Source organism: Chrysemys picta, chromosome 4, assembly GCF_011386835.1.
Source record: "Chrysemys picta bellii isolate R12L10 chromosome 4, ASM1138683v2, whole genome shotgun sequence".
Taxonomy (NCBI): Eukaryota; Metazoa; Chordata; order Testudines; family Emydidae; genus Chrysemys; species Chrysemys picta.
In genome coordinates, this window is record NC_088794.1 from 27352060 (window position 1) to 27373387 (window position 21328).

Sequence of the window (21328 nt, forward strand, 5' to 3'; positions counted from 1 at the left end):
ACAGTGGGTTTCAAAGGAACATAACCTTTCTCATGATACTTACAAGGCATGCTTTATGTGCATGTGATGGGGTGGGAGAGACCCCGTCCACTGCTCTTGGTCTCCAGGCCATGAGACCTAAGGGCAGGAGTCCATAGAGATGCCCTGATCCACAGGGTTTTAAGGCCCACTGGCTGGAGTCTATGGAATTGCCTTGCTCCACAGGGGAATAGGGTCATGTGGCCCTCGTCTGGGGGATAGCCCGTCTCTGCCGGGCAGTAAGGCCTAGCGTCCAGAGACCATAGGAGTACCCTGGGTTTGCAAGGCAGTAAGACCCGATGGCCAAAGTCAATAGAGATACCCTGGGTCTACAGGGCAGTAAGGTGTAGCAGCCAGAGTCATTAATGATCCCCTGGGCTCGTCGGCATCCAGGTCTAGCAACCCGAGTCGATGGAGATACCCCTGTGGGCGGGGCTGTATGACCTAGTGGTTGGAGCCAACAGGGTCACCTTCTGGGCACAGCTGTATGGCCCAGCGACCAGAGTCAAGAGTGTGGCACTCTGGGTGGGGCTGTAGGGCCTAGCAGCTGCAGTCAATAAAGTCATCCTCTGGGCAGCATTGGATGGGTTAGTGGCGGGAGTCAATAAAGTTGCCCTCTGAGCGGAGCTGTAGGATCAAGTGGCTGCTTGGGGTGGGGAGAAGTGTGGGCCGCCTCCCAGAAGGGGGGGTGGCGGCCAGGTAGGGAGACCCAGACCCTCCTGCTCCAGGTCCCAACCCAGGGCCCTTGCAGTGGTGAGTGAGTCCGCCACTGGGTCAGCCGGTATCCATCCGCAACATACTGACCCGCCTGAGGACAATGACTTGTCCCCCCCGGGCTACTTGCTACCTTGTCACTCCCGTCTGTGATCTGTGCGTCTTCACTGTCTCTGGGTTCTTCGGCCGGTGCAACTCCCTGTAGCCCGGACCTCCCTGGGGTATCCACAGGTATCTGGGTGTCCGTGTGGGTCTCGGCGCCTCTGGCTTCTGCAGTCCGGGGCTTCAGTGGTTCCTGGGCATGAGCCAGCAAGAAGCATCCTTCCTTTCTGGTGGTCAGCCCAGACTGAGCCAGGCTGCTCCCTCTTATACTACTGCTACACCTGGAGCATGCCCGGTAGGGACTTGGGGGCGTAGCTTCCTCTACCAACAGTGAGGAGTTAACCCTGGGTGAGTTCACCCCATCATACACCCTCCCCCTCAAGAGGGCACCTGGTGGGGGCTCTTTCTTTCTCCCCTCCCCTGCTATCCTAAAAAACAAATTGGCATTGGCATGCACTTTCCCGGGGTGATGTAGTACCTGAAAGTCGTATGGTTGTAGGGCAAGATACCAGCACATGATTTGTGGGTTTGTATCCTTCATGCTATTCAACCATCACAAAGGCATGTGGTCAGTGATCAGTCGGAATGTATTTCCTAACAGATAATACCACAGAGCTTCTATGGCCCACTTAATGGCCAAGGCTTCTTTCTCAATAGTTGAGTGCGTCTTCGGGGTCTCTGGGTTCCCTCTTATACTGCTGCTACACCTGGAGCATGCCCAGTAGGGATGTGGGTGCGTGGCTTCCTCTACCCGCAGTGAGGAGTTAACCCTTCCCAATCCAGTGCGGGGTGAGTTCACCTCGTCACTGTAAAGGCACGGGACTCACCCCTGCGGTTCAGTAGCACAAAACATGATGAATAAATCATTCAATGGGGGGTTACAATGTAATGATTAATGTAGTACAGGGACTACAGTGGGAAAGGGAGCAGGCTCTTGTAGCTCATTTGCCCACAGTATCTCAGGAAGAAAGCTCTAGTACGTGTCTCCCTCTTTTACTAGATTATTACTGTGAAAACTCCTGAACTCTGCAGCCAAGACATGATGCCTTTGTTAAGGAGCTATAGCAATGATCAGTGCACTCCTCAGGGAAAAGACGCACCTGCACTTTTAAAGATTATTTCTTCATTTCTGCAATTTAACACTTTTTCCTGCTTCTTAAAACAACAGGCATTCATGTATTTTTGTCAAATACAGAATAAATTAGTTAGAAGTTAGGCCGTGCTAGTTGTGTCTTGCAGTTTACTTCAGTGATTGATTGTGGAACTTGTGTGTAGAGGGAAGGGGAGTTTGGGCTTGAGCCTGAGTCTGAGGCTGGGCTTACAGTGCAGTGCAGACGGATCCTAAGTTCCTTTTCCATGGTCACACAGGAAGTTGTCGACTGAGCAAGAAATTGAAACTGGGGTCTCCAGAATCACGATCGAATCCCTCCACTATTAGACCATCCTTACTCTACTGCTTGAGCTAATTTCTCACCTTCAACTGAAGTGTCTGGTGCCAGTGAGACAGAGATGGTTCCAGGGTCTTGAGCAAAGCAATAAAAAAGGGGTGGCTCCCCCTACCACAGCAGAGCAGGCTGGAGAATGCAGGCATCAATGCCGTCACCGCTCTGATTCAAAGCAAGCACTCTACCATTTGAGCTAATCCACCTGCCAAAAAAAAAAAAAAAAGGCCCTAATCTGATGTCATCCCATTGCAACCTGTTGCTTGTATCTGAAATGGCTGTAGGAGGTGTCTTTCTCTGGGGCTGGCTAACTCAGACTGTGGTGCTACTAACATCAACATTGTAAGTTTGAGTCTCTATGTTGGTTACTAGCTACCTGTAGACAGGCTTTGGCCTCTCGTTCTTGCTCTTGTCCATGACTGCTATGGGCAAAGGGCCAAAAGAAGGAGGTGGCCCAAGTGCTCCCCAGGGAGCAGGTGAGAGCTGTTGCCCCAGCTCTTAGAGAGCCCTGACCTGCCCATGTTGTTCCAGAGGCCATAAAGTACCCTCAGCGGCTTGTTGCTCCTCTCCAAAATGACCAAGGAAGCAGTACTTCTGGTGGGCCAGCTACTTCAGTAGAGTGTGGTTCTAGTGACCCCTGCAAAATCCCACTGCCTCCAGCCTTGTTCTCCATGACCCCCAAGGAAATGGTGACTATATCCAGCCTTGCTCTCCATGACACTGTATAAACCCACTGCCTCCAGATTCACCCTTATTGACCCCCTCCATGACCGTAGCTGCCTCCAAAGATTTATTTGTTGACCCATTTTTGGTTCCCACTACATAAAGCCGCACTCTGTTGGACTCCAACTGTTTTCAGCTTCACCCTCAGTCTGTAAGCAAGGATTGGCCTGTCTCCCAAGGTCTGTGAGAGTGAGGGATCATCCTTCAGGAAAGGTTATACAGTCCTTGCTTACAGACAGCCCCCCAACCTGAAGCAAATACTCAACAGCAACTACACACCACACAACAAAAACACTAACCCAAGAACCTACCTCTGCAATGAACCCCACTGCCAACTCTGTCCACATATCTATTCAAGGGACACCATCATAGGACTTAACCACATCAGCACACTATCAGGGGCTTGTTCACCTGCACATCTACCAATGTGATATATGCTATCATGTGCCAGCAATGCTCCTCTGCCATGTACATTGGCCAAACCGGACAGTCTCTACGCAAAAGAATAAATGGATACAAAGCAGACATCAAGAATTATAACATTCAAAAACCAGTCAGAAAACACTTCAACCTCCCTGGACACTCAATAACATACTTAAAAGTGGCAATTCTTCAACAAAAAAACTTCAAAAACAGACTCCAATGAGAAACTGCAGAACTGGAATTAATTTGCAAACTGGACACCATCAAATTAGGCCTGAATAAAGACTGGGAGTGGATGGGTCACTACAAAAACTAAAACCTAATTTCCCCATGCTAATTTCCCCCTACTGTTACTCACACCTTCTTATCAACTGTTTGAAATGAGCCACCTTGATTACCATTACAAAAGTGATTTTTTGTCCTGTTGATAATATCCCACTTTAATTGAATTGTCTCGTTAGAGCTGACCCCCCCCTCCATTGGATAAGGCAACTCCCATCTTTTCATGTACTGTTATATATATCTTCCTACTGTATTTTCCAGTCCATGCATCTGATGAAGTGGGTTTTAGCCCACGAAAGCTTATGCCCAAATAAATTTATTCGTCTCTAAGGTGCCACAAGTATTCCTCATTGTTTTTTCTGATACAGACTAACACGGCTGCCACTCTGAAATGTAGGCAAAGTTAACGAGGCCACTGTCAGCAACTGGCATTGGTGTACTAAGGACCTCTGCTTATTTATTCTGGGTAGCAGTGAAGGTCATTTGAAAAGTGAAATTAACACACACAAATTCATTTGGAGTTTACATAATGTAAAGTAAAGATCATATTTTATTTGACTTCACAGAGTGCAAATAAGTCTGATCCTGACTACCCTAAGGCCTGGTTTACACTTGCAAGTTTTTTTTTTGCCAAAAGGCAGCTTTTGGCAATGAAACAGTAGAGGAGTACACACTGCAAAGTCACTTTTTGCCATGAAACTCCTCAGTTGCAGCGCTGTAATAAAACCACCTTGAGGAAAGTGATAAGGCTTTTTGTGCAAAGGTTTTAACAAAACCACCTCAAGGAGAGTGATAAGGCTTTTTGTCCAAAGGTTTTATTGCCAAAGTGCCAGTGTAAACACCTTGCTTGCTTTTATCTTTGTAATTGGCCTCCAGAAGTGTCCCACAATGCCTGCAGTGACCACTTTGCTCATTGTTTTGAACTCAACAGCCCTGCAGGCATGATCTCCTCCCCTTTCAAAGCTCAATTCTGACAGCCAATGCTGTGCTGCTCTGCTCCGGAAAACAAAGAGCAAATCAGGGGTTGATGTCGGGGTTTCCCCCTCCCCTGCCTCAGGACTGGTTGCTTTTGGCGGCTGTCTGAACTTAGGAGACAGCATGCCGCCGACACACTCACTCTCCCCCAACACACACTGTCTGTCTCTCCCCCTTACACACCTGCTCCCTGTCATACACCCTTCTCCCCACCCCACTTCAGTTGAAAAGCGGCTGACAATCTAGTAGGATGCCCGTGGAACGATGGGATTGAGAAACCTGCATCATGTGATGCTATCCTTGCCCCACGAGACACTGCAAACCCTTCCCAAAGCACCCTGCTGCCATTTGCATGGTGGGATAGCTACCACAGTGCACTGCTCTCTGTGTCATTGCTAGTATGGATGTGCTCCAGTGACACAAGGAGCTGGTGAGCACATGCAACAGCAGTTTTAATTAAAGCACTTTAATAAAAGTGGTATAACTTTTGGCGAAAAAACTTGGCAGTGTAGATGTAGCCTTAGGATCTTCCACCTTGGAAAAGAGAGAGAAAAACTCCCGCCTACCATCTCATAGCTACTTTGACCTTAATTCAGCAAAGCACTTAAGCACCTTTGAAGTCAATGGGATTTTAGCACATTCTTTTGTGCTTTCTTGAATCAAGGGTTCTGTTTTCAGGGAGTCTTGAAAAGAAGCAGTCAGTGCAGAAGAAGTCTATATTTACCAGCTAATCTAACTGCACCAAAGAGAGTCTCCCTGAGAACTGATCTGTTCCTTCCCCTGGACATTTCCTGAAACAAGCAGCAGAGGAGACTCTCTCTCAGAAGGTGCTGAGGGAATTGGCTGATGTGATTGCAGAGCCATTGGCCATTATCTTTGAAAACTCATGGGGATCAGGGAAAGTCCTGGACGATTGGAAAAAGGCAAATATAGTGCCCACCTTTAAAAAACGGAAGAAGGAGAACCTGGGGAACTACAGACTGGTCAGCCTCACCTTAGTCCCTGGAAAAATCATGGAGCAGGTCCTCAAGGAAACCATTTTGAAGCACTTGGAGGAGAGGAAGGTGATCAGGAACAGTCAACATGGATTAACCAAAGGCACGTCGTGCCTGACCAACCTGATTGCCTTCTATGATGAGATAACTGGCTCTGTGGATATGGGGAAAGCAGTGGACATGATATATCTTGACTTTAGTAAAGCTTTTGATAAGGTCTCCAACAGTATTCTTGCAAGCAAGTTAAAAAAATATGGATTGGATGAATGGACTCTAAGATGGATAGAAAACTGGCTAGCTTGCTGGGCTCAGTGGGTAGGGATCAATGGCTTGATGTCTAGTTGGCAGCCAGTATCAAGCGGAGTGCCCCAGGGATCGGTCCTAGGGCTGGTTTGGTTCAACAACAGGATGGATGGCAGGAGAGAGATCACTTGATCATTACCTGTTAGGTTCACTCCCTCTGGGATACCTGGCATTGGTCACTGTCGGTAGACAGGATAGTGGGCTGGATGGACCTTTGGTCTGACCCAGTATGGCCATTCTTATGTTCTTATGTTCTTAACATCTTTATTGATGATCTGGATGATGGGATGGATTGCACCCTCAGAAAGTTCACAGATAACACTAAGCTGGGGGGAGAGGTAGATATGCTGGAGGGTAGGGATAGAGTCCAGAGTGACCTAGAAAAATTGGAGGATTGGGCCAAAAGAAATCTGATGAAGTTCAACATGGACAAGTGCAGAGTCCTGCACTTAGGAAGGAAGAATCCCATGAACCACTACAGGCTGGAGACTGACTGGCTAAACAGCAGTTCTGCAGAAAAGGACCTGGGGATTACAGTGAATGAGAAGCTGGATATGAGTCAGCAGTGTGCCCTCGTTGCCAAGAAGTCCAATGGCATATTAGGCTGTATTAATATGCATTGCCAGCAGATCGAGGGAAGTGATTATTCCCCTCTATTTGGCACTGGTGTGGCCACATCTGGAGAACTGCATCTGGTTTTGGGCCTCCCACTACAGAAAGAATGTGGACATATTGGAGAGAGTCCAGCGGAGGGCAATGAAAATAATCAAGGGGACTGGGGCACATGACTTATGAGGAGAGGCTGAGGGAACTGGGCTTATTTAGTCTGCGAAGAGAAGAGTGAGGGGGGATTTGATAGCAGCCTTCTACTACCTGAAGGGGGTGTGATGTTGCAGTCTATATGATTTTATAAAAATATGCTAATGAGTGAATATAATGTAACTGGAATATGCTTCATGCAAAAGGTCTCTTGTTAGGTATCATTACAAAGCTTATAATCTACTGAGTGTGATCATCCTATTGGTATAAATGTACCACTCTTGTATCTGAACCTAAAAATATAAAATATAACTCTGAGGGCTTATTGTAATTATGCAAAGTGTGGGCCATTAATGGTGGTTTGGAATCTTAATGACTCCCATTAACCAGGACAATTGACTGCAGATGGCTCTGTTTTACCTGTAAGTCTTCCTATATACCTGTGTGCTGGCAAGTGAGTAATGAAGTCTTACAGTGACATGTAATCATGTCACCTGAACTGGAATCCATCTTTAACCTAGTGCTTTTCCATTGAGAAAGCGGGGGGTGGGGGGGAGTGGGAATCCAGAGGGACAAAGGATTCCCGCCTTATGCAAAAGATATATAAATGGGTGGAACAGAACAAAGGGGGCGGCTATCATGAAGAATCCGCTAGCTACCACCTAAGCTGGAACAAGAGCTGTACCAGGGGAAAGAATTGTGCCCAGGTCTGGAAGATGTCCAGTCTGAGGAAAAAACTTACTGAGGCATCTCTAAGGGTGAGATTATCTGTATTCAGTTTGATTAGACATAGATTTGTGTGTGTTATTTTATTTTGCTTGGTAATTCACTTTGTTCTGTCTGTTACTACTTGGAACCACTTAAATCCTACTTTCTGTATTTAATAAAATCACTTTTTACTTATTAATTAACTCAGAGTATGTGTTAATACCTGGGTGGGCAAATAGCTGTGTATATCTCTCTATCAGTGTTATAGAGGGCAAATAAATGGGGGTGGGGGGTGGGATAGCTCAGCGGTTTGAGCATTGGCCTGCTAAATCCAGGGTTGTGAGTTTAATCCTTGAGGGGGCCATTTAAGGACTGGGGGCAAAAATCTGTCAGGGATGGTACTTGGTCCTGCTGTAAAAGCAGGGGACTGGACTCAATGACTTTTCAAGGTCCCTTCCAGTTTTATGAGATAGGTATATCTCCTTTTTTTTTTTTTTTTTTAATTGAGTATAAGCTTTATACAGGGTAATATCTCCTTTTTTTTTTAATTGAGTTTACCCTGTATAAACTTTATACAGGGTAAAACAGATTTATTTGGGTTTAGACCCCATTGGGAGTTGGGCAGCTGAGTGTTAAAGACAACGACACTTCTGTTAGCTGTTTTCGGGTAAGCCTACAGCTGTTAGGGGACATGGTTCAGACCCTGGGTTTGGGTTTGCAGCAGGCTAGCGAGTCTGGCTCAAACCAGGCAGGGCACTGAAGTCCTAAGCCAATGGAGCAGGGAAAGCAGGAGCAGAAGTGGTCTTGGCACATCAGGTGGCAGCTCCCAAGGGGGGTTCTGTGATCCAACCCATCACAGGGGGGTTCTAAAGATGATGGAGCTCGGCTGTACTCAGTGGTGGTAGATGACAGAACAAGGAGGAATGGTCTCAAGTTGCAGTGGGGGAGGTCTAGGTTGGATATTAGGAAAAACTATTTCACTAGGATAGTGGTGAAGCACTGGAATGAGTTACCCAGGGAGGTGGTGGAATCTCCATCCTTAGAGATTTTTAAGGCCCGGCTTGACAAAGCCCTGGCTGGGATGATTTAATTGGGGTTGGTCCTGCTTTGAGCAGGGGGTTGGACTAGATGACCTCCTGAGGTATCTTCCAACCCTAATCTTCTATGATTTCTTGTAGGACAAAGTGGGAACGTGATGCTTAACCCCATCACTGTCTCAGCATGAGGCCTTGGTACTGAATTTAAGACATTGTCTACAGTACAAAGCTTAGTCGGCAAATGTCATGCCGCTTTAATTAAGGCGCTTTAATTAAAATTGCTGTTGCATGTTCACACTATGGTCCTTGTGTTGGCAAAGTGCATCCAGAGTAGCAGCTCTTGCATCGACACAGAGAGCAGTGCACTGTGGTAGCTATCCCACTACGCTGGCTGCAGGGTGCTTTGGGAAGGGTTTGCAATGCCTCATGGGGCAGGCACAGTGTCACATGATGCAGGTTTCTCAATCCCATCATTCCACGGGCTACCTAGTAGATTGTCAGCCGCTTTTTCTACTGAAGCATCTGGGGGAAGGTAGAGGAGAATGGAGTGTGGGGGGTGGGGGGGGAGAGACAGCAGGCTGACCGACCTATTCTGAGGCAGGTGGAGGGAGACACCCAGGGGTGAAAGTAACTTAAAGGACTTACCGCCGGAGTCCTGAGCAGGGGTGTGGCCTCAACCAGAAGAGGCAGGGCTTCAATTGGAAGAGGCGGGGCCTTTCAAGATTTAAAGGCCCTTGGGCTCCGACTGTGGCTGGGAGCCCCAGGGCCTTTAAAACACCCCGGAGCTACCAGCTGGGAGGCGGCTGGGAGTCCCGGGGCGAATTAAAGGGCCCGGGGCTCCGGCCACCACGGAGCTCCAGGCCCTTTAAATCACCACGGGAGCCCGGCTGCCGGAGCTCCGGCGGCGCTTTAAAGGGCCTGGGGCTCCCCTCTTGCCGGTACGCCGTACTGGACCGGACTGGCTTACTTTCACCTCTGGGGACACTTCCCCCCACCTCAGCCCCTGGCTCTGCTCGGCACAGCAGTCTCTCCCAAAGGAGCATGCTCTGCCTGCCTATGGTTCTCTGATTCCCTCCGAGTTCTCCCACAGCCTCCTCAGCTGCCAGGAGTGGCACCCTGAGCAGCTCTGTGAGCTCTCCGTGCTGAGCAATGTCAAAGCACCCCCCAGCCCCGCCCCCACCCACAGCAGCAGTCTGTCTGCCACTGTGTGCCTAGTGCAGGGCAGAACAGGAGCATTCCAATGATTTGCTCTTTGTTCCCCAAATGGAGCAACATGCTCAGCTGTCAGATACTTCCCGGAGCTTTGAAAGGGGAGGGGCGCATGCCTGCAGGGCACCAGAGATCAAAACAGTGAGCAGAGCGGTCAGGGCAGGCATTGTGGGATGCTGGCAGAAGCCAGTTCTGTTGACAAAACAAACAGCAGTGTCTACACTGATTCTTTGTTGCTTGAACTTTGCCGCAGAAGTCTTTATGCCTCTCAGCGAGGTGGTTTTATTTTGTCAGTGAAAGAGCAGACTTTTGCCCCCCAAAGTATCCTTGCAGCGTGTACTCCTCCCATTTTCCCACCAAAACTTGTAGTGTAGACAAGGCCCTAGGTCTAACATGCCAGAGAATACATGGAGCTTTGACTATGACCCAAAGGAAATAGGGCATTTCTTATCTGTTGAGTCATCCATTCCCTTCCCTCCTACATCCCTGTCCTCCATTTATGTTTCTCCAGCCTGCTTTTCTCTTTCTCACCATGCATCTTTACTATGCCACTTGCTACTGCACCAATTCTTCCTATGACACTTACTGTACAACATCAGTTAAGGCAGCGAGCAAGGGCTTGCATTGGTGCTTGATACCATGCTTGGCACACAGGGACTTCACCAGGGACTCCAGTAGTTGTGTCGAGGCATCGTGGGGAAAAGGCTGTGAAGAGAAGAGGCAATTTCTTTACACAACTTGTTCAGCACAGAAGACAGCTTAGAGTATAGTAGGACAATTGGAGCATCATGATAATCAACCAGAATAAGAACCAGGTTCATGATCATCACTATTACACATAGGGAACCAGGGATTTCCATCACATCATCAGGCCTTTCTCTTGTTCCTGAAGGATGTTCTGACCAAAACAGGAGGAGAAGGAACCAAATGTGATCATCCTCACCAACGCTCTGTCTATACAGGAATAAAAAACCTGCTGTGGTTGGCCAGGGTCAGCTGACTTGGGCTTGTGGGGCTCGGGCTGGTGGGCTATAAAATTGCAGTGTAGACATTCGGACTCAGGCTGGAGCCTGGGCTCTGTACCCTGCGAGGGTGGAGGCCCCAGAGCTTGGGCGCCAGCCCCAGCTTGAATGTCTACACAGCAATTTTTAGCCCAGCAGCCCGAGCCCAACAAGGCGATGTCAGCTGACCTGGGCCAGCTGTGGCCATGCCACAGGGTATTCATCCCTGTGTAGACATACCCTAAAGTTCCTACTGTTGCCTCCCTACTGTGTATGTTTCTTTCCCACCGCTCTTTGCCTTTTCTCCAGTAAGAGTTGGCTTAGCCAGCAGGAACAAATCTTCCTTTGCTATCTTAATTGGCTGTAACCCGAGTGGCAAGTTGAACACAAGGCCGTGAGCAGCCTTATGCTGATCAATGTTTTCTGGGTCCTGGAGTGGCATCTAAGATTGTGTGTGCTAGGGTTTGGTCTAACAGAACTAAACTGCAAACCTCAAAGAGAAATGGCATTTTCCTATCTTTTGCTCTGCTTTTCTCTTCTTCTCCTGGCCCCGGTACTGTTGTCTTGTTCTAAGAAAAAGTGGGATCAGACTTTAACCATTACAGTCTGAGAGCTACAGCCCAAAATTGACTCTTTTCCCCCAATGAAGGCATTGAATGACATTTAGAAATGTAACTTTATGTTAAACAGACTATAAAAAGTGTGATTAAGTAAGCGCAGTTATTATATTAAAAATGACTTGGTTGTTCTGAGTTTTACACACCCTTTTTATTTTTGTGTGTAAGTCAAATCAGGGGTAAGAAGAACAATTTGTTTGATGCAAATCAAGCAAAAGCAAGTCCCTGGTACAGACCTTGAATCCAAATTACAGTAAATGTTGGGGCAGTAAATAAAGGTAACAGAGAAACTTAAAAATCATAACATCCTAAAAAACCCTTGTCGGTATAGCTGGTGCACTGACCAGGAACAATCCCGATGGCTTCCTTCCTGTGGATCCTATTACTCACGTCTAGATTCATAGACTCTAAGGACAGAAGGCACCACTGTGACCTATGAGGAAAGGTCAAAAAAACTAGTCCTAAGAAAAGATGACAAGAGGGGACTTGATAACAGCTTTCAAATGTGTGAAGGGCTGTTATAAAGAGGAAGGTGTTCAATTGTTCTCCATGTCCACTGAGGGTAGGATGAGAAGTGATGGGCTTAATGGGCTCTAAATTGGCTGTTACCCATCAAGAAAGAGATCTTGGAGTCACTGTGGATAGTTCTCTGAAAATATCCACTCAATGGGCAGCGGCCGTCAAAAAAGCTAACAGAATGTTGGGAATCATTAAGAAAGGGATAGATAATAAGACAGAAAATATCATGTTGCCTCTATATAAATCCATGGTACTCCCACATCTTGAATGCTGTGTGCAGATCCGGTCTCCCCATGTCAAAAAAGATATATTAGAATTGGAAAAGGTTCAGAAAAGGGCAAAAAAAATGATTGGGGCATGGAAGAGCTTCCATATGAGGAGAGATTAATAAGACTGGGACTTTTCAGCTTGGAAAAGAGACGGCTAAGGGGGCATATGATAGACGTCTATAAAACCATGACTGGTTTGGAGAAAGTAAATAAGGAAGTGTTATTTACTCCTCATACATAAAAGAATTAGGGTCACCAAATGAAATGAATAGGCAGCGGGTTTAAAACAAACAAAAGGAAGTATTTCTTCACACAAAGCAGTCAACCTGTGGAACTCTTTGCCAGAGGATGTTGTGAAGGTCAAGACTATAACAGGGTTCAAAAAAGAACTAGATAAGTTCATGGAGGACAGGTCCATCAATGGCTATAAGCCAGGATGGGCAGGGATGGTGTCCCTAGCCTCTGTTTGCCAGAGGCTGGGAGTGGGCAGCACAGGATGGATCACTTGATGATTAACTGTTCTGTTCATTCCCTCTGGGGCACTTGGCATTGGCCACTGTCAGAAGACAGGATACTGGGATAATAAATGGACCTTTGGTCTGACCCAGCATGGCCGTTCTTATGTTCTTATCTGCAGCAAGGGAGATTTAGGTTAGATATTAGGGAAAGCTTTCTAACTATCAGGATAGATAAGTTCTGCAATAGGCTTCCAAGTGAGGTTGTGGAATTCCCATCACTGGAGGTTTTTAAGAACAGGTTGGACAAACACCTGTCAGGGATGGGCTAGGTTTACTTGGTCCTGCCTCACTGTAGGGGCCTGGGCCTCATGACCTCTCAAGGCTCCTTCCAGCTCTACATTACTACGATCAACTAGTCTGATCTCCAAGCTGTTGAATTTTCCCCAGAAACTGAATTAAAGTGTCTTTTAGAAAGATATCTAAAATGCTGGTGAGCTCAACATCTCCCCGAGTAAATGGTTCCAATGTTTAATTACCCTCACTGTTAGGAGGGTCCCCTATCCCTCTGCAATGCTTGCACTCACTGGTGCCCCATGAGAGTTCCCACCCTTCTCCCAGGACCTATACTCACTGGTGCTCAATCTGGAAGTTCAAGTGTCCAGTGAACCAGTCGCTGAATAAGGACTGGTTCACATTGCATGTTGCCTGGAGCTAGGAGAGGAAGAAAGAAAGGAGTGAGTGTGGATCCATAAATGCTACATTTTATATCTCTCTGGGCAGCAGGATGAAAAGTGCCCCACTCACACCCTTCCAGGCTAATCTAGGCTTCATTAACAATATCCTTAAAGTGACACAGATCCTCAGCGCTATTGCCAGGAGTAATGATATTTACAGTATTAACTCTTTAAACATTTATAAGTGCCTTCCAGCACACCTAGGAGGGAAGAGGATCTTACCTGGGCAGAGAACCAGTCTGTGTTCTTATCATAATTGATGTTCATTGGGACGTGGTTTGTGTGCGATACCCAGAAAAATACAATACTCCCCAGGACCCTGTGAAGGAAAACAGGGGGGAAATCACTGCCCACGATAAAGGCTATAGACCTGTCCAGCCCAGTAACATGCCACCCATCCAAGCTGGAGGCTGCTGGATAAAAATGCATAACCTAGGCAACTACTGCTAACAAAAAGCCAGCCTCTTCAAATCAATGCCTGCTCATTAAAATACCCACGCAGACAGGCCAGTAACAGATCTAAAAGCCCAAACTGACAACTGCCTGGTTAAACACCTTTCCACTTAAACCAGCAACTCCCTTGTGCCTGCCAAACCAAGTAGCCATATAGTTAAATGTCTCCTGTATTGTCCAGTTAGTGAATGGTCAGTAGAAGGTCCACACAACACAAGTGAGGACAACAAAGGGAAAACACTATATCTGCTCTTACATTACAGAAAGCAATGAATTGTGCACAGGCTAAAGGGAGACAGGTAGGGTGGCCAAAGATTAGACCAGAGAGAGAGAGAGAAGATAGAGAGCTGGAGACTAGGGGGGAAGGCAGAAGAAGGACTGGCAGGGTGGAGATCACAGAAGAGGAACTGAGTGATGAGGTGGGAGTTCCAGCAGCCAGAGGGAATCCATGGGGTAATTGATACCTGACCAGTAGGAAGAGCCCCAGGACTCCATTCACTCCCAGTAAGGGCTCGTAGCCAAGAAAGAATCGCTGAACTAAGTCAGAAGCCAGGCCAGTTCCCGTGAAAGAAGGAGAGACACCTTCAGCAGGATGGCAGCTTGCAGCATCACCGCACCCACCACCACCTCACACCAGCAGGACCAGAGTTACCAAATCCTTCCATGTAAGGGCCTAAAGCTTCCCTGCAACACCCACAGCAGTAAGAATATAGTCGGAGACACCTTGCCTATAACCCTATTTTTTCTCCACATGTAGTTTCCCTTCACCACCTGCTCCAGAGGAAAAATAGCCCATGAAACATCCTCTATAAGGCCTACTCCCCATCCATTGCCATTACCAGCAAAATCCCCAGATCCTCACTTGGTAACCCTCACTTACTGTCTTTATATTCTAGCTCCTCTCCACAAACACCAAAGGATTGTGGGAGAAGTGCTATCCAGCTGTCTTGAGATGCCATACTGCAATTGTTACATTTCCCATACCCAAAGGGCAAACCTATACTCAGCTTGAATGACTTACTCATAGGCACCAACTCTCTGGGTGCTCCGGGGCTAGCGCACCCATGGAAAAAAAATAGTGGGTGCTTAGCACCACTGGCAGCCCTGCTGATCAGTTCCTCCCTCTGCCCCCACAGAGCCTCCCTCCTGCTGGTGGGCCCTGCTGATCACCTCCTCTCCCTCCCCTCCAATGTCTCCTGCCCGCCACGATGAGCTGTTCAGCAGCGTGCAGAAGGTGCTGGTGGGGGGAGGAGAAGGAGCAAGGACAGTGCACGGCAGCTGCCCATTAGCGACGGCTTTTGTGAAGGGCTGGGTATACTTACCACCCACAGTTTACATTGAATTGTGAAATACAGTGAATACAATGTGAAGAATGGAAGCAGAAGCACGATTATGACTGAAGAATGAACCAGGAGAACACAAGGAATTAATGTCCTTATCCAATCACAAAGCCACCAGGGCCGGCTCCAGGCACCAGCCCAGCAAGCAGGTGCTTGGGGCGGCCAACGGAGAGGGGCGGCACGTCCAGCTCTTCAGCGGCAATTCGGCGGTGGGTCCCTCACTCCCTCTCGGAGTGAAGGACCTGCCGCCAAAGACTAGACTGAAACGGCAGCGGTAGTGCCGCAGATCGCGATTGTGGCTTTTTTTTCTTTTTCTTTTTGCTGCTTGGGGCGGCAAAAAACCTGGAGCCGGCCCTGAAAGTCACCCACAGAACCAAAAACAAAGGATGGATTAGTGTAACTCTGGAAGGTCTTGAGGTTAAGGTACTAGACTGGAACCCAGGAGATCTGGGTTTACTTTCTGGTTCTGCCACAAACTTCTTGTTTGACCTTGGGCAGGTCATTTAGTTTCTCTGTGCTTCAATTCCCCATCTGTAAAATGGAAATAAATAATACTTCTCTATCTTGTAGGGGTGTTATGAGGCTCAATTCATAAAAACTCAGTAGGTGTTCAGATATGTCCGGGATGGTCTAGGTTTAACTTGGTCCTGCTTCAGTGCAGGGGTGCTGGATTTGATGACTTTTTGAGGTTCCTTCCAGCCCTACGTTTATATGATTCTATACTGCAATGAATGGGGGAGGCTTTCTGTTACTTGACACCAAGCCATGCTCATAGGGGAGCTTCCTCCCTATTTCATCTTCCCCTTTTCTCTCATCATCATCTCACCCTTGCTGTCCTTTCACTCTGAGGTTGGAAACAGCTGATAGGCACCCATATCCTATACTGGCACTTCTCTGAAACTATTGCCTTGTTCTCCGGAATTGGAGCTAGCTAGCCATCTTTCTCTCTCAATCATGTATCTAACTGCTGTGGCTGTGAAGAAACACTCAGTTCACACTTTGGAGGTTAACTGGCATAGAGTGGAGTCAGCAGAGAGCTTGGAGCAATAATTTTGAGATGTACAATCTGCCTCATTCATCTCATTGAGGTTCAGCTCAGATGGCCAGTGACAATTTAAATCTCAAAAAGTAACTATTACATTCCTCATGTCAGAAAAGAGGCAGGGTCACAGAGCAACAGTTTACTGTGAGTGATGTTATATTTTGGTGCCACAAGTGGAGTGGCATTTGGGAATCTCACCTTTTTTCCCCTCGTTCAAGAAGAAGCCAAGACCAAGGAGCCCCGCAGGGCCTGTGGGTATATTGAAGCCCCAACAAAGGGGAGCCAAACTCAAAGAGACTATTTGAGCCAACAGCACATATGATGATATTTTGAACGTCTGCATAATTTACTTTGAGAGGTGTCTCATTTTGGCAAATCTCATGGGCACACCATCACCATTTTTTCTCAGTCAGCTTTCGCCCCACCCTCTGTTGCCCCTGTAGCATATCGACCCTGCCCTTTTAGCACATGAGCTCATATTTCTCCAGACACATCCTTTGACAGGTTCAGTCACAGAGACCCCCTTGTGACTGTCACCTGATGTGCTGAAATTACCTCTGAGCCGGTTTTCCCTGCCAGCTTGGGATTTCCAGAACCCTGCCTTGTTGAGCCAGACACGCTAACCTGCTTCAACAAAGACCCAGGGTCTGGGCCATGCCCCCAAAACTGCAGGCTTTAAGTGAAAACAGCTCGGCAGGTTACCTGACTCTAGCACCCAGACACCCAGCTCCCAGTGGGATCCAAACCCCAAATAAATTTGTTTTACTCTGTATAAAGCTTATACAGGGTAAATTAATAAATTGTCTGCCCTCTATAACACTGATAGAGGAATATTCACAGCTGTTTGCTCCCCCAAATATTAATCACTTACTCTGGGTTCATTAATAAACAAAAGTGAGTTTATTAAGCATAAAAAGTACGATTTAAGTGGTTTCAGGAAATAGACAGAACAAAATAAGTTACCAAGCAAAATAAAGCAAAAACATGCAAGTCTAAGCCTAATACATTAAGAAACTGATTACAGGTAATTTCTCACCCTCAGAGATGTTCCAAGAAGCTTCTTTCACAGACTAGACTCCTTCCTAGTCTGGGCCCAATCCTTTCCCCGGTACAGTCCTTGTTAATTCCAGCAGCCATCTCAGGTGGTAACTAGGGGTTTTCACATGACTGGAAGCCCCTTTTTCCTGCTCCACCCCCTTTACATAGCTTTTGCACAAGACAGGAGTCCTTTGTCTGTGCTTGGCCCCCATCCCTCCTTTCGAATGGAAAAGTACAGGGATTAAGATGGATTCCAATATCAGGTGACATGATCACGTCCTGTGAGACCCCCACCCTCCATTCTTCCTGGACTGGCCCACATGTACACAGGAAGGTTTGCAAATAAACGGAGCCATTTACAGTTCATTGAATCTGAAGCACCCTTAATGGCTTCCACTTAATATGTTTACATCAGTGATACAAGTTTATATCTTATTCTCCTAACTTCAGAGATAGAAATAATACATGCAAACAATTAGGATGAACACACTCAGTAAAGTAAATAAGCTTTGTAATGACATCTTACAAGAAACCTTTTGCATAAAGCATATTCCAGTTACATCATATTCACATTCATAAGCATATCTTCATAAAGCATATGGAGTGCAACGTCACACATCCCATCGGAAGCTCCTGTAGATGCAGTACATCCTATGCAGCAGTACATGCTTCTTCCTCATGTATTTATATCTCCCACCAGGCTGGGAGGAAAAGTCTTCTCCGTCTGCTTTCTTGGAGGAATTAAACTGGGAGGCTGTGGAAATTGCTAGGTGAGAACTCGCTCATTCCACATGCACATGCCAGCTGTGTTGAAGGGCCACTTTTACCCTTTCCCTGAGCCTTCATTCATTAGAGGATGGGCAGAGAGTGGAACTGGCTTCTCTGCCCCAAAGCCCTGGTTGGTTGAAAGGCTGTGAGGAAACTTCACCACTGACTTCTTGCTGCCATCCTGCCTCTCACTGGAGGAGGGGAATGCCATTCCAGAGAGGGAACTCAGCCCTGCCCAAAGAAGGACAAGTGATTTGTTGTCAACCACCTGGTAGACTCTGGGCTAATTGGCTGGCATGGAAACAGGGCTGGAAGAGAGCCATAGACTCGGGCAGTTAGACTTTATTGCTGCTGAAGGCAGCAAGCTCAAATGCAGCTTGAATCCAGGGCTAGAGAATTTGCTCAGCAGGAGGCCACACCCCAACTTCAGCTGGGCTAGAAGAGTGACCCAGACTCTGCAGTGGAACCATGACCAACATAGCAATCACAAGGGTGGATGCCTGGTGATTCAGCAGAAACTGGGATTCATGACTCCAAGCTCACACTATGCCCAAGCAGCTTGGACTCAATTGGGTTAGACAGTATTGCTCTGTGTCTTTAAGTGTTAGAGACCCAGTACATTGTACTATGCTAGGTGGTACATGTAATTACCCGTAAGGTCCTTGAATGGTCCCTTTTATTAGTTCAGGTTTGTCCCTGCCCAGATAAATGCACTGATAATTATATCAGAAACCATCATTTATCTGAGGTTAATTCCTGCCTCTCCAAAGGTTGTGGAAGGGAACCAAGAGACTTGGGGGTAGTGGGATGCAATTAGAGTTCTCTACCCTGCCCCCAGACACATGGCTTGGCATGTGAGGCCTACACAACAAATGAGGGTGTCCCTACCACACTGAGTGAGGGCCTGATGGTTGTGCAGGAAAGAGGAAATACTCACTGATGAAATATTTGTGCTGATGGTATCAATTTCTTCTTCATCATCCCAAGCTGTGAAGGAGAGAAGACCACAACAGGTCAGCTGGGCAACAGAGATCTCCTATCCTTCCCTGAGAAACACCCACAGAAGCACTTCCTCACTTCTATTTCCTCCTTGAGACGCACCTTTTTAGTCAGCTCCTAACTCTGCCACTCCGCAATCAAATAAAAAACTGTATTGCCATGACAAATGATACTGATGCTACCAAAGTGTAAGAGGGATAGAAGCCTCTGATTTCTCTCAGAGGAAGATATGGTCTAAAACCTCTCACCAGGTTAAGGCTTGATAGTAAGTTTGGGGTTTTATTCCCTGTGCTTATTTGTTGTTTCCCCATTCTTGATTTGCTGGCAGGTTGCTTCATGGTGTGATGCTGTCTCTGCTCCTGCTTTCCTTTCTCAAAGGGTGAGGAACAGTTTTTTCCTCACCAATCTTTTTCTTTAAATATATTTTAGCATCTCTGATAGTTTGAGGAAGCAACTGTCTTACTTTCTTTGGAGTAAAAACCTTTATTTTAGTCTGTCACCTTAGACAGACAGTCCAGTTTCCATGGGTTTCCCCGTTACTTTGCTCCTCCCACTTTTACTATTCAGTTTGTGATTCCTGATTCTGAATTTGGCGGGAGTCTGCCTGTCATTTGCATATTTCACAATGTTAATGTGGTTTGCTTCTGTGAAATTTCTGTTTGGGGATCTGTACCAGCCTAGCTATTTAATTTCTTTTAAAATCTGTTCGTCCTTATGGTTTGCCTACTGATTTTTTTTTCTCCCAGTCACCTAACTATCATTCAGGTTTGGGTGTGGTTTTTGGTTTGTTGTTCAGGAAGTTAGTGGTATAGAGTGACACCTGAGAGTCGGAGTGTGTTTCATCAGGTTGGCTTGGGTTCCTACTGGTTTGATTGAGATGCTTCTTATTTTGGTACCTAAGTAGGAACTTAGGTTGCATCCGAAGAAGTGAGGTTTTTACTCACAAAAGCTTATGCCCAAATAAATCTGTTAGTCTTTAAGGTGCCACCAGACTCCTTGTTGTTTAAGTAGGAACTGAGCACTTTCCAAAATCTGGCCTTTAATACACCAGTGATGAAGAAGGATCTCTAGGATGTTAGGTATATTTCTATTACTGTCCCAAGCCAGGCTCTTGGGAACACTGATTTCTTATGGAACAGTTTTGAATTTCTGAATCACATAAAGATATATAAAATAATCATAGTCCTGACTAAGCTACTGGACACCTTCCCCTGTAAACTACATTCCCCATGCTGAATGATTAATACACCCACACTGAACAAACAAGGTGAAACTCTCTGTTTCTCCAGGGAACCACTAGTGTTCCAAGCAGCAAGTATGTCTCAGCACCAGCCCTTTTCCAGAATGGCTGCAATCCAACAGTGACTCAGTAGCTCCAAAATCCCACACACTGGACAAGTTACTCCCAATACACTACAGCTTCCTGACTGCTAGGTCTTTTAGCACTATATCCTTTCAGAAACCAAGTTTGTTCAAAACCATTCCCTCACACTCACCTCCACAGAGAGTGTCTTTCCCAAGGCAAAAAGGGAGTGATGTAGTAGAATATCAGGGTCCTTGGGGAAGCAGTTGGTTTTGGCGTGATGCTGGTTATGTTGGAGATTCCGCCATGTGGATGACAACCCCTGCAGGAATCAAAACACACTGCTGCTAAATATAAATTGCCTCGTTTATTATTATTTTATCATTTGAACTCTGGTAATGCCTAGAAACCCCTGTTGTGCTAAGCACTGGACGAACAGTCCCTGCACTGAAAGGCTTACATTTTAAATAGACAAGACAAAGGGGTAGGGATGGGGGAGTAAAAAAATCTAATATACAAGTAGAGTGAATAATATAATGGCTGCAAACATATTAGTTCCACAAAATAAATAAATAAAAATGAATTCTAAGTGAGGTTTTGTTGCGGAGAATTAGGTGCACAAAGGAAGTGAAAAGGGACATAGAAAGGGGATAAAAGAAAAAAGGAGCAAAGAAGGGGAACAGGGAGGGCAGGCTGAGTGAGACTGAAATGAAGAGATTCTGAAGGAGGGAACTGGAGTGAACAGCCAATAAACATAAGGGAAGGCCATCTGAAGGTCTCTGCTGTGGTGCCTTGCCTCTACTCCTGTTGGGTGAGTTTTTGGGTGGCCCCTCTAGCAATTTTTCTTCCGTGAGCTCACATGGCTGGGGCATGGGGGAGCCTGCATGAGCCCTCATCCATTATTTGTTCACCCTTTCCTTGAGAACTGCATCATGTTCTCCTCTCTGCTACATTTATGGGGCAGACTATCCATAAGAGACTTTCTAAACAGAAGGGGCTCACTCTTTTAACCTCCCCTGCTGAAGTTCCAATGGATACCCTTAGGCACTTACCTTTAGATTGCATATCACAAACTCATGACACAAGTGGTTCCATTT

General features: G+C 46.6%; 1 protein-coding gene across 1 annotated transcript in view; it reads right to left on the reverse strand.

The window, feature by feature from the left end:
- Nucleotides 1-21328, reverse strand: part of LOC101952648 (acyl-CoA (8-3)-desaturase) — a 35571-nt gene that overhangs the window by 3152 nt on the left and 11091 nt on the right. Inside the window, 6 exon segments of the mRNA XM_065591838.1 lie at nucleotides 10277-10364; nucleotides 10367-10395; nucleotides 13186-13265; nucleotides 13511-13607; nucleotides 18867-18916; nucleotides 20425-20553. Of these exon segments, the coding sequence (XP_065447910.1) occupies nucleotides 10277-10364; nucleotides 10367-10395; nucleotides 13186-13265; nucleotides 13511-13607; nucleotides 18867-18916; nucleotides 20425-20553 (473 nt within the window).